We start from the raw sequence: 13,494 nt of genomic DNA on the forward strand, positions 1-13,494 counted from the left end.
GGGCAGGAAAAGGGGGACGTGACCGGACAGTGCCATAATTTGCATAGACCACTTCCCCTTTTTACAACGCGCGTGGCTTTGCCACGCAAGTGTCCCTCTGCAGGTAAAGAAGTTGTTGGGAAGTATGGAAAAATAGAAGCTAGACCACTGTATGAATTGCAAACCTCCCCATAAATTAAAATTGCAGATGTTCTTCCTATTCAATCATGGACTATTATGCAGATGAGAGAACAAAATAATATTTCAAGATGTTGAAACAACCACCTCTCCTGGGTCTTTTTTTTTTTACAAAAGATCTATAAGACCACATACATTGTATTATGGATAATTCGGTGATGGCCTGATTGCATATATACTTATTGCAACTTGTCTTTCATTGCAAATTCTTCAAAAGATAATCATTAGTGTTTAAACAAGCTTACCTTGTTTCAATACCGCATAAAGTTGCTAGTGTATTACACAACGCATAGAGCAAACCACTATCAAGTAGCATATCTGCAACTTTTGAGCAGGAATTAAGGATGTAAAGCAAAAGGCAAAATGAATTGTGCAACAAGGTGGCATCATGTAAGGAATTTTCAATTAATCCAAGTATGGGGATGATACACCACTTCCGAAAAACACCCACTGCTTTTATATCTTCGACCTCAAACCTGTTTCAAATGAAAGATTAACATATTGTAATAAGTCATTATTATTAAAGTACAAATAAAGATTAAAAAAAAAAAATTGGATTGTAGACACTCAGTTAAAGCAATATGAATGGCAATAGCAGCGATAATAGCGGGATCTAAGGGAAATTGTCCTGAAGGGGTACTGTTAAGCCTTGATACAAATAAGGCATTTGATACGGTGGTTTGGTCACACCTATTTATTTTTTTAGATAGACAGTTTGGAAGCCAATTTACAAATATATAGGTTATGTTCTTTTTATTCCCAAACCTCTACAAGGCTTTGGAAAAATGGGGTGAGGAGCGACCCCTTTGCTCTTCAATCTGTTTATACTGTAGATTACTTATTTAGAATTTTACAGGACTGGCCAGTCTTTAAGGGCATATTGGTTGGGGCACAGGAGTTGAAAATCTCTGGGTTTGCAGACGATGTCCTCCTCTACACAGGTGACCTGGAACGATCTCTCCCACTAATACTGGATAAAATGAAAGAATATGGAGATATCTGGTTATACGATAAACATGTCTAAATCGGAGGGTTATTTTTACACCCATGCTTAATTGTCCCTAGATGGAGGAAACAATTGCCACTGCAATGGGCAAAAGGATCTTTTACAGATGGAGCCCCTCTCTTTCATTGACAGCGCTCGCCAGAACCTCGCCGCTGGCAGAGAGGGACTCCATTAGACTGGGAAGCGTGTCCAAGTCAGTCGGCGGCTGGGCGGCAGGATCTTGCCCATCTCCGCTTCAGGGAGATGGGCAGGGTAATGGGTGTGTGTGAGGAGGTGGGGGCAAGTTTTGGGGACCGGTGACAAGGTGGCAGGGACCCGGGGGGGGGGAGCTCCATTGGAACGGGGCGCGAGAGCGTCTCGTTCGCACGTGCCCCCTTCTGGCGGCTGGCGATGGAATCGCCAGCCCCTGCAAGCATGAGCCGCGCTCCATCTGTAATTAGCTAGGTATCCGTTTGCCTAAGATAATGTCTTAACTCTACACCCTTACATCTTCTAAGGCATTAGTAATGGAATCATCTTCAGTTCTCGTACATGGGAAGAGTCAGTTTGATCAAAATTATTACATTTTCACGCCTTTTATATACTGCTCAAAAAAAATAGAGGGAAAACGAACATAACTCATCCTAGATCTGAATGAATGAAATATTCAGTACTTGTTTAGTTTCAGGGCGGCAGTTACGTAGTGCTGTATTGAGAATACCAATACAGCATTATGCTGCCTACGTAAACTACGTAACTGCTTCTGTAGCCCTGAAACTACACAATGGTTAATATCCCCACTATCCACGTCATACCCCCATTGTCCACGTGGGCGTGGAGTTGATTTTATAAAATGTGGCGAGCACAGCGAGTCACCGAGACCGAAGCGTGGCGAGTGGATACGCGTCCGCTCACCACACTTCGGCTCGGTGGCTCACTGCGCTCGCCACACTTTATAAAATCAACTCCACGCCCACGTGGACACTGGGGGAATGACCCCCAGTGCAGCCTGAGCTGCCTGCTGAGGGGTGAGTGCAGCCGGGTAGACCGGGCACAGGCCTCAGCAATGGGACATATTGGTAGCAGCTACGGAGTATTGTGGGCTCCGGGGGGCACAGTCTGGGGATGTGGCTGAGATTTGGGAACACACTTGTATCGTTTCACGGCGCCGGCTACGTTGTCAGCGTAGCATTGAGCTGCCGCCGTGAAACGAAACAAGTACCAAATAATCCTATTAAATACTTTGTTCTTTACATAGTTGAATGTGCTGACAACAAAATCACACAAAAATTATCAATGGAAATCAAATTTATTCATCCATGGAGGTCTGGATTTGGAGCCCCCTCAAAATTAAATTGGAAAAACACACTACAGGCTGATCCAACTTTGATGTAATGTCCTTAAAACAAGTAAAAATTAGGCTCAGTAGTGTATGTGGCCTCCACGTGCTTGTCTGACCTCCTTACAACGCCTGGGAATGCTCCTGATGAGGTGGTGGATGGTCTCCTGAGGGATCTTCCTCCATGGACTAAAGCATCCGCCAACTCCTGGATGCCACGTTGGTGGATGGAGCGAGACATGATGTCTCAGATGTGCTCAATTGGATTCAGGGCTGGGGAACGGGCAGGCCAGTCCATAGCATCAATGCCTTTGTCTTGCAGGAACTGCTGACACACTCCAGCCACATGAGGTCTAGCATTGTTATGCATTAGGAGGAACCCAGGGCCAACCGCACCAGCATAAGGACTCACAAGGGGTCTGAGGATCTCATCTCGGTACCTAATGGCAGTCAGGCTACCTCCGGTGAGCACATGGAGGGCTGTGCAGCTTCCGAAAGCAATGCAAACCCACACCATTACTGACCCACTGCCAAACCGGTCATGCTGGAGGATGTTGCAGGCAGCAGAACGTTCTCCTTGGCCCCTCCAGACTGTGTCACGTTTCACAAGTTCAGTGTGAACCTGCTTTCATCTGGGAAGAGCACAGGGCGCCAGTGGCGAATGTGCCAATCTTGGTGTTCTCTGGCAAATGCCAAATGTCCTTCACGGTGTTGGGCTGTAAGCACAACCCCCACCTGTGGACGTCGGGCCCTCATACCACCCTTATGGAGTCTGTTTCTGACCGTTTGAGTAGACACATGCACATTTGTGGCCTCCTGGAGGTCATTTTGCAGGGCTTTGGCAGTGCTCCTCCTGTTCCTCCTTGCACAAAGGCGGAGGTAGCGTGGCTGCGGCTGGGTTGTTGCCCTCCTACGGCCTCCTCCACGTCTCTATGCGGACAGACATAGCAAACCACCTTGCCACAGCTCGCATTTATGTGCCATCCTGGATGAGCTGCACTACCTGAGCCACTTGTGTGGGTTGTAGACTCCGTCTCATGCTACCACTAGAGTGAAAGAACCGCCAGCTTTCAAGTGACCAAAACATCAGCCAGAAAGCATAGGAGCGGAGAAGTGTTCTGTGGTCACCACCTGTATAACAACTCCTTTATTGGGGGTGTCTTGCTAATTGCCTATAATGTCCACCTGTTGTCCATTCCATTTGCACAACTGAATGCAAAATTGATTGTCAATCAGTGTTGCTTCCTAAGTGGACAGTTTGATTTCTCAGAAGTGTGATTGACTTGAAGTTACAAATTGTTGTTTAAGTGTTCCCTTTATTTTTTGAGCAGTGTACTTACTACAATTCCTACCTCTGCTGATACACCAGTAAGATCTTAAATAATTGAACTTTATATTTTGTAAATTTATTTGGAGCGCAAAACGACTATGCATAAGCCTCTTAAAAAACTTAAATACTGTAGGAGGAGGAATTTCCCACATATGGAATCATATTATTATACAGCAATTCTAAAATACCTTAGTAGAAGGAGGCTTTTTGAAGGGTTGCAATTTAACAAATCTTTTACACCGTCATGATGCCGAGAAAATTGTGGCATATATTACAACATAAATTGGTACTTCTGTATTATCAGGGCGCCCACTAAGCAAATAGCTTAGTGCCCTATTCTGCGTAGTGAGATCGCATTGCATGCAATTTTGAGTGCGTTGCGATGCAATTGTACTAGTTAATTTTCACTGCACCCCTGGCCACGGATTGCATAGCATGCAAATCGCTTGCGATCGCATGTGATTCTTTTGCATGCGATTTAGCATACCCCCACATTGCGATTGCAATTGTACTAGTTAATTTTCACTGCACCCCTGGCCGCAGATCGCATAGCAAGCAAATCGCTTGCGATCGCATGCGATTTTTTTGCATGTGATTTAGCACACCCCCACTATCCTCTTCATGGCGAGGGGACATGGAACGCGTCCTCCTGACCTTTTCATACCCCCACTATCCATGTCGGCGTGAAGTTGTTTTTATTAAGTGTGGATAGCGCAGCGAGCCACCGAGCCCGAAGCGTGGCAAGCGCACACAGATTACTTTACATGTATTCTGTGTCCGCTCGCCAGGCTTCCGGCTTGCTGTGCTCGCCACACTTTATAGAATCAACTCCAGGCCAACGTGGATAGTCGGGGTATGAAAAGGTTGTGAGGACGCATTCTCCGTCCGCCATGCTTCGGGGTGACGTGGATAGTGGGGGTGTGCTAAATCGCATTGCATGGCATCCCATGCGCTTTGCATGCGATGCGATCCATGGCCAGGGGTGCCGTGAAATTTAACAAGTACCATCACATCGCTTTGCATGCGATCTCTACGCCGGCGTACATAGGCAAATTGGGCGCTGTGATAATACACAACTACTCATAAATTAAATCTGAATGCTCATAAAACCTTATTTCTACCTTTTTAAACAATACAGAATTTCAGCACAAGTATTTGTAATGTTAAAAAGAGAAGGGATGCAAAATATAAAATCTTTATTGGCTGAAGATTCAAGATCTCCACCCCAATACTTTAAAGCTTGCAAGATGTTCCCTACGTTCAGGTAATATCTCTTTACTTATATACCGCAATGCATTATATCAGTAATATCATTAAAAACTTCTCGTCAGAGGATTGGAATAACACTTTAGACCCACTTTAAGTTCGGAACCACTAGCGAAACAAGCAATTTCGATCCATTACTCTTTTTTAGGGCCCCAATTCAGGAGGAAGTGTGTTCAGTTATAAAGGGGTAGATCCATGGTGTCCTGACATTAACATGTAAAGATTTATCTAAAGCACCTAACTATCAAGATTACTACCCCCAGCTGTTCGATACCAGGAAATGTGTTTTCAATATATCCCACAAAGATTATTTGTCTACCTATAGACAAATCCTAGCAGGCATGATACCCTAAGCCTCTTGTCCTCATTGTCACTCGTGGTAGCTGACTCCTATCATTTCTGCAGCTGTCACTTCATAAGAAGGTTCTGGCTATTAGTACGCAAATTTGCACTGGAGTACCTGGTGAATTATGTCACTTTGAATGATCACTGGGCATTATTTGGCATCGTACTGGAGGGACAGATAGTGTTCTAAATTGCTTTTGATTATCAGTTCGGTGGCATGCAAAACCATATTACAAGCATGAATTTCTATTGAACTCTCATCACTAAAAAGTTTATAAAAGTTAAAGTTTTTAACAGATAATGGAGAGAGACAATCTTTGATAAGGACAAAAGAGTAAAAAGATTTCTAGGAATTGGGAGCGCTACATTGCTTTCTTACAAGTAGACCTAATGGTGCCCATGCCCTAATAAGATTTATCTTCAGATCTGGCTGGTTGGAACAAAAACATGGTTATGGATGAGAGACAGTTTGTCTGTTTTCCAACATTTCCAAGCAAATGGTCAAAGGTCATTTGCTCTCATCCAAAACCATGTCTTTGTTCCAACCAGATCTGAAGATAAATCTGCATGTGTATGGCCACCGTGTGATGCAAAATTTCTGAATCCATTAAATCTCACTGGTATGTCCTTCAGATGATTGCAGGGGAGTCCTTGATTAACACTGAGTCACACAAGTAACAGATGGTGTTTAGGGGAAGTTTGTACTATTGAAATGTTTATTCATGTTTAAATGTACAAGCTATGTTAGAATACATCGATTTACATGGCAATATATCTTGGTCTATTCTGATCATAATGTATGAATTCTTTGGTGTTTCAATAAAGCATTTGATTTTTAAAAACTATTTTGGATTTTAACAATTATAAAATGTATCTACATTACTTACACAGATGAACATTAGAAGCACATCATTTTAATAGCCAGTATATTATGTAGACCTTTTTTTTTTTTTTTTGACAAGTCACTGTAATTTTACTTAAATGCAAACCAAGAGTAAACAATATTTCTAAAATACTTACTCCTCATCCAGTCCAATTTGCCGTCCAAAGAACATCTCTAGCAAGCATTCCATCACCCCTTGACTTCCCTGGTGTAAGTATAACTGATTTGCAAGCAAGGAGAAACCATTTTTCTTTAAAAATGCTTCTTTATGTTCCTTGGATGCCCGGTGAAAATATGCATTTAACAGCTAGAAAAAAAACAAAAAAACAACAAAATATAGTTTATACTTAACCAACAATGTTTATATTTACAATGGGCCTGATTCATGTCTGTAAGTTAAGCAAAAATTAAAAAGCAGGCAACGGTGTCTGGAACAAACCCTGTTGCCATGAAAGGGGAGAACATACATTTATATATTTTTTTCAGTGCAGGATAAATACAACTTGGTTTCCCGTTGCTTGCTTTTTTTTTATTTTTTTACTTTACATACAAACATGAATTAGGCACAAAGTACAATATGTATGTGCATAGTCCATGATTATATCTATACTCATGCTGTGAAAGTAAAGTAAATGATGAATGAGAGCTTTCACTAACTCATAGTATTTTTTTTGTATGATTTCGCACTGGAAATTTTTTGCCAATAGTACCTATCGGGTGTATAGAAAGGTAGGTTTTTACTAGGCAGGATTTACTCCAATTCCCAATTTGTGACCGCAATGTATGCAAATTAAAGGGTTGGAGGCGCTCCCCTAAGTCAGAAAAACAGTAAATTGTACACAAAGAAAAGAAGACCCCAACACATGTCTTTTCTTTGTGTACAATTTAAGCTTTCGCTAACTGCCTGACAGAATACAGGACACCCCACCTCACCAAAGAATTCAAAGAGCTTGGTTACATATATTTGCAAATACATGGCTAAGCCCACAAGAAGTCCATCAAAGCTTCTCTGAGTATTGGGGATCCCTATTGCTATAGATAGGTGCAGGGTGCGGCACCCCACAAATAAGCATAAGCCCAGTACACCAGTGAGAAAACTAAATTGTTAATAAATGTAAGTGTTAAGAAGCCAGAGCTATATACAGATAGGGATGCAAAAATAATAAATGTAATATATGTAAAATATTAAGGAAAATGTTAGTGAAGACATTAGTAAGATAAAAGTGTTATATAGAATGCAATAGTGTGCAATCCAGACACACCAATCCATGGGCAGTGTACCCAAAACCAATGTTACCCCAATCTGGGTCTATAATCAACTCGCATAGAGCCACATGTTAATGGCTCTTACTTAAATATACCTAAACTAAGAGCTTCCTACCTAAAGCTACCCGATAGTGGGGCAGATGTATAAATCTGCCCCTAACGTTTTTAAAATAACAGGTCCCGCTTCTCCTACATAATGCACAGCATGAATGGCTTTCCTTATCGGCGCCCCCAGCATCCCTGCGCATGCGCAATCACCCTTTCCACACGGCCGGCTGTAATGGACATGCACGAGATATCGCTATTATCAGATCTCATGCGCCGCCTAGAGACAGAGGCAGGGCTAGCGTTGTCCCTGCAGTGGGGATAGGACAAAGCTAGCCCTGAGCTGATTTAACACCTAGACAGCTGTTAATACATCGCCCCGGCCGCTAACTACTGGGGGGGATTGCAGGGGACAGCCCCATTGAGCGCTACTCGGTGGGCTGTCACTAGCACACGTAACGTGCGCTAGTAATACATTAGAAAAAACGTAATCCCCCAATTTAACTAGCGTTAAGTGCAGAAATGCACTTAACACTAGTTCATACATCTGCCCCATATATACTGGCAGATGCTCAATAAATTTAGTGATTTCACGCTTAAAAGGGAAGGGTAATAATGATATTTGGGGTGCCACACCCTGCAAACTGATATAGCAATAGGGAGTCCACAATACTCAGAGAAACCATTTAGTGTGCTGGGGGAAACAGTGTGTTGTATTTGTGATCATGTAAATCCATGTCCTCAGTACTTCAAGACATTAATGCGAACCACTATTTCTACCTAATTATTAACATATTTGCATAATAATAAAATATCTATTACCAATTACAATCTTTATCACTGAAAAATATAAAAATAAATACGTAATCGGCAGGAAAAGTGTGGGAGATCATAACACAATGGGGCGGTTTGTCTTTCTGAAAAACACATTTAAAAAACGAAATCCACAACCAGGCTAAACATTTACGATTGCGGGGAATTTCACTGTGAGATACTACAGTCTGGGAGAAGCCCAACTTAGCCAAGAAACATGCACATTCTAAATCTAAAACAAGTAAAAATGCAATCCAGCACATAGGTCAAATAACAGGAACAAATAAAACTAGAAAATGCAACCAGCATTTACAACAGATGGTAACCCACAGTGATATCATATGACCATACTGAAGCTTGAACAAAACTAAACCTGTATTTATTGATCGCTTTGTAAGATAAGAGCTAATGCTAAAGTAGTGTTGTTTAATTGTAAGACAGGGCTAAAAAGAAGTTATACAGGACATACTTCAGTTTTTAGAACATTTACGCGGCACCCCTTGGCTTGGTGTGTCTGGGTTGCCTTGGGTTACACACTATACTTTTTTTTTTTTTTAGCACTTTTTAACATAATTTTTTACTGATATTACACTTTTTTTAACACCTATCTTTTGCCTCTTTCTTATTAAATCACTAAAACTTTAGTTTCTTAGTAGTGTGATGCCCTGGGATGAAGCCCACCAGAGAAACCAGGTCATCTAGACATAGGATGGTGTGCTAGTATTTCTTGGCCAATAAACATACCAAGAACCTTGATATTGTGCAATATTAGGTAGCAGAGCTTTTTATAATTATTGTGGAGTTTGCATGATTACAGGTTTTTCTTCTCTATGTAGAATAACAAGTCCCAGAATTGATGTTTGTGTAAAAATGGTATATAATCTAAGCTCCCTTTTCCCAATATTTAGAACAATGTATGTAATGTTTTTGTAATAAACTATCAAATAAGGTATATTTCTACATTACGGTAGATAATGAAAATATTCAAGTGGTAGAGCAAAAACCCAAATATATTTTGATAATAATTACTTAAGAGACAAAAAGTTTTTAACGTAAAATTAATAACTATGACAGTCGATGGGGTTTCATATTGATGAACTTGGTTTGTTATTACAAAGCTGCAAACAGTAGAAGCAAAATAATACAGAGCACAACTGTATATATAAAATAAAAAACATTATAAAATCTTACTTTTAGAACGCCTTGTTGAATTAGAGAAGATGGATGATTGACTAATACTATCAGAACATCAGGTTCAACAATTTCATTGAGAACATCAGCTACCATAACATCTGGCATGGTAAGAACCACACCGCATAAAAGGTCATAAAGCCCACAGCACACAAGGTGAATACATTCATCCATTGACCTAAAAATAAAAAAATAAAATAATGTATCCCATTTCGAATATCCAACAATATTTTCTAATTACAATTTCTTCAAACAATAAAACAGTTTTAAAAATGTCATTTTTTTTCCACCACAATACATTTATATTAAATAATTTTACAACACCGTATAATCATTTCATAAATTTGATAGTACACAAACTAAAATTTTTTTTTTTTTTTTTAAAGGGTCTGGGACATTCATACTTTTTCTGGTACATAATTTGAATGATTTGGTTTACAGTCTCTAGTGTTAGTAATGCAATGAACTTTCTGGATGTCACAGTATTGATAAAACCTTCTGGCTTTTATTATACCATTTATAGAAAATAAACGGACAGAAATACCTTATGCTGGGTAATTAGCTATCATCCTCACTCCTTAAAATCAAATCTAAATGTTTCATAGTTTATCACGGTATTGAGGAATAAACCTGACCCAATAAGAGCTGAAGAGCCACTATGGGAATGTAAGGATTTATACTTGGAATGCAGTTGTTACTGTCACCATTAGAATCCTGTTCTGATTTGTTGCCATCAGAGCTATTTGAGGCTCTCCAAATCTTATTATCTGGCAAAACACCTCTTGACTTAATTCCCATTCGCCTGGCAGCACTTGCTGTCTGCTCAGGAAATCTGCTATTGTGTTGTATTTTCCCAGCACGTGTAGAGCTGGCAATGAGAGTAGATTTACTTCTGCAAATGAAAAGATATTGGATATTTCTTCCCAGAACACCTCACTCTAGGTTCCACCTTGACGGTTGACATAAAATACTACTGTAGTATTGTCTGAAAGTACCTTTAGATGAGCACCTATGATCTGATCTTGAAACTGACACATTGCTCTTGACACTGCTCTCATCTCTCTCTGATTGGACGACATCTTTTCTTGGAGACCATCTGCCTTGACAATTTGCATCTTGCAGATGTGCTCCCCACCAGACAGAGCTTGTATCTGTCATAAGTATGGTGTAGTGACGTTGGAAGAGTGGAGTGTTTTCTACACCTTAGTTTTGGATCTAGCCACCATTTTAAGAAACTTTTGCTTCCTGGCTTAGACGTACTTTACAGCCGATACTTGTGTGTGTCTTTGTTAGAAGTAACACTTCTCCCTTAAGTATCCTCATGCGCCATCTTGCCCATGGTATTATATTGATTGTAGATTACATCATCCCTAACAAACGAAGAATTATTAATTGTGTCTTCTTTTGCCTCTTTATTGATAAGGCAAGTGTCTGTATTCTGTCGCATCTCTCTTGTGACAGTGAGACCGCATATTCTTTTGTATTTATTATCACCCCTAGTAACTGTAGTTCCTGACAAGGATTTAATTGACTTTTCTCTTGATTGACTAACCAGCCGTGGTTTTGCAGGATGCAGATGGTGGTCTGTAATGCCTGTTTAACTTCCTCTTCTGTTTTTCCACAGATCAACATGTCGTCTAGGTAAGACCAGATTGCTATACCCTGTAAGCTTTAATGAGCAATGAGGTTCACTAGCATTTTTGTGAAAACCCTCGGAGAGGCAGATAGGTTGAACGGGAGACATCTGATTTGAAGATGCTGCCCTAGGACTCACAGTCTCAGATACTTTATGTGTTTTTGATAGACTGGAACATGGAAGTAGGCATCTTTTAGATCTACTGATGCCATAAAGTCTGAGCGCCTTATCCCTAACAGTATGGACTTCAGTGTTTCCATTTGGAACTTTTTTCTTTCCATGTATTGATTCAGATCTCTGAGGTCTAAAATTGCTCTGAAGGCACCTGAAGGTTTTCTTACCAGGAACATTTTGGAGTAGAAATGTAGGGTTGGTTTTGTAACCTGTGCTCTCAACTGTTCCTAGATGACAGTGGAACGACTAATAGAGATGGTTCAGCACTAGGTAGCGATAGTGATGGTGTCCCACAAAGAATTCTAATGAGGCTAAATGCATTATAAAAAGACCATCTTTATTATTACTTGGTAGGATTGCTTGGGGTAGGTGTGATGGTGAGGGCTGGGTTTGGGAGTCAGGCTAAGCGTCAACCTGTGTTCCTTGGGTTGATGGGGCAGTGGCAAAGAGGGGAGGGGTGGGTAAATAGTCTGGGTGGGTAAAAGTCAGCAAACAAAGTCACAGTCTGGGTCTGGAAAGCAGGTGTCGCGGGAGGCTGGTGTCCCTTCCAACCCGCGGTGCACGCTTACCCACTTCCTTTTCCCTCCGCTGTCCTCTTCTCTGGTTGGTGTTGCAGAAGCAAGGTCCTGCTTCCGGCATCCTCCACAGCGCCTCTGGGCTTTGGTGCGGCTGTAAATGAGCGGTGTCGCAAAACCCTGCACACCCGCGGTCGTACACCTCCACCTGGCACCGTGCGCTCAACTCTCCTTGGTAGGTAGGAGACTTGGGTGAGAAGATATAACCCACCTATTTAATGGTGGGCTGTTATTTCAATCAATATTTAAACCCTTTGGATGTAATGTTTTAATGGAGAACATCCATTTCAATTCTTCTATGTTAATCTTTTTTATGTAGTCCCCTCCTCTCCAGTTCTTGTCAACTAATTTAATCCCTATAATGGTCATATCTTTGGGGTTTTTGTTGTGCACATTCCGGAAATGTTTTGACCATTTGTGTGTGTCCAGACTTTTTTGATGTTCCTGATATGCTCTCCTCTTCTTGTTTTTAGTGTTCTTATTGTACACCCTATGCATTGTAGGTTGCATGTGCAAGTGGCTAAGTATATCATTCCTGTGCTGTTGGAGGATATGTGTTTTTTCTTAAATTGTTCCTGGGTGGCTTCCGGTTCCGGTGCGACGGATGTAGGATGCATCCTCCTGCAGCTCCGTGACCAGCCCGCTGTATTTACCCTGCCAGAGCCTCAGGGCTCGCCACACTAAATAAAATCAACTCCACGCAGACGTGGATAGTAGGGGTATGAAAAGGTCAGAGGACACGTTCCGCCGCCGCTCGCCGGGACTGGGTGGCGTGGATAGTGTAGGGGTGCCTAAAACCTCATTGTATGTCATTATTGTATACCTAATGGCATTGTACAGGTGCAATGCAATGCGATTCCCCGGGACTAAGAGAGCAGTGAACAAATTACATAGGAAAATCGCATTGCATCGCATGACCGTTATAATGGCCCATGCGATGCGATTTTCCTACGGTGCCGTACGTAAGAAACTTGGGTGCCGTGATAAAACACAAGTACCAGACTCTTCCGGAATTGTTGGGTATTGCGGATGTCTGTGGCGTCCTTGTTATCGAGAGAGCACATAGAGTCAAACACCAGCCCCCACTAACAATAGACCGAGAGTGGTCTTGTTTAAATGTCTCAACTATGTACATAAGGAGGCTATCTGGTCAGCGTATCGTCGCAACAGGGATTTGAAGTGGAATGATACTAAGCTCCTAATATTTCAGGACTACTCTCCTGAACTCACGCATGCAAGGAAGGCCTTTCAACCTGCATGCTCCAAACTGGAACAATCTGAGAGAAAATTTGCCCTTTTGTATCCAGCATGCTTATGTATATTTGACGGATCTTCCTTTACTTATTTCACCAATGCTAATGATGCTGATGCGTACCTACAAGAACTAGATTCCCAAACTCACACCAATATGCATCCAGAGTGATACTTTTGCTCCCTGCCACAAGTTTGATACCTCTAGCCTCTTTGTC

General features: G+C 41.5%; 1 protein-coding gene across 1 annotated transcript in view; it reads right to left on the bottom strand.

The window, feature by feature from the left end:
• Positions 1–13,494, bottom strand: part of LYST (lysosomal trafficking regulator) — a 574,932-nt gene that overhangs the window by 267,692 nt on the left and 293,746 nt on the right. Inside the window, exons 23-25 of the mRNA XM_083176391.1 lie at positions 9,641–9,818; positions 6,463–6,632; positions 423–653 (exon numbers count right to left, since the gene is read on the bottom strand). Of these exons, the coding sequence (XP_083032517.1) occupies positions 423–653; positions 6,463–6,632; positions 9,641–9,818 (579 nt within the window). The remainder of the gene's footprint in view (positions 1–422; positions 654–6,462; positions 6,633–9,640; positions 9,819–13,494) is intronic.

This window comes from Crinia signifera, chromosome 3 (genome assembly GCF_055691185.1).
Source record: "Crinia signifera chromosome 3, ASM5569118v1, whole genome shotgun sequence".
NCBI classification, from domain to species: Eukaryota; Metazoa; Chordata; class Amphibia; order Anura; family Myobatrachidae; genus Crinia; species Crinia signifera.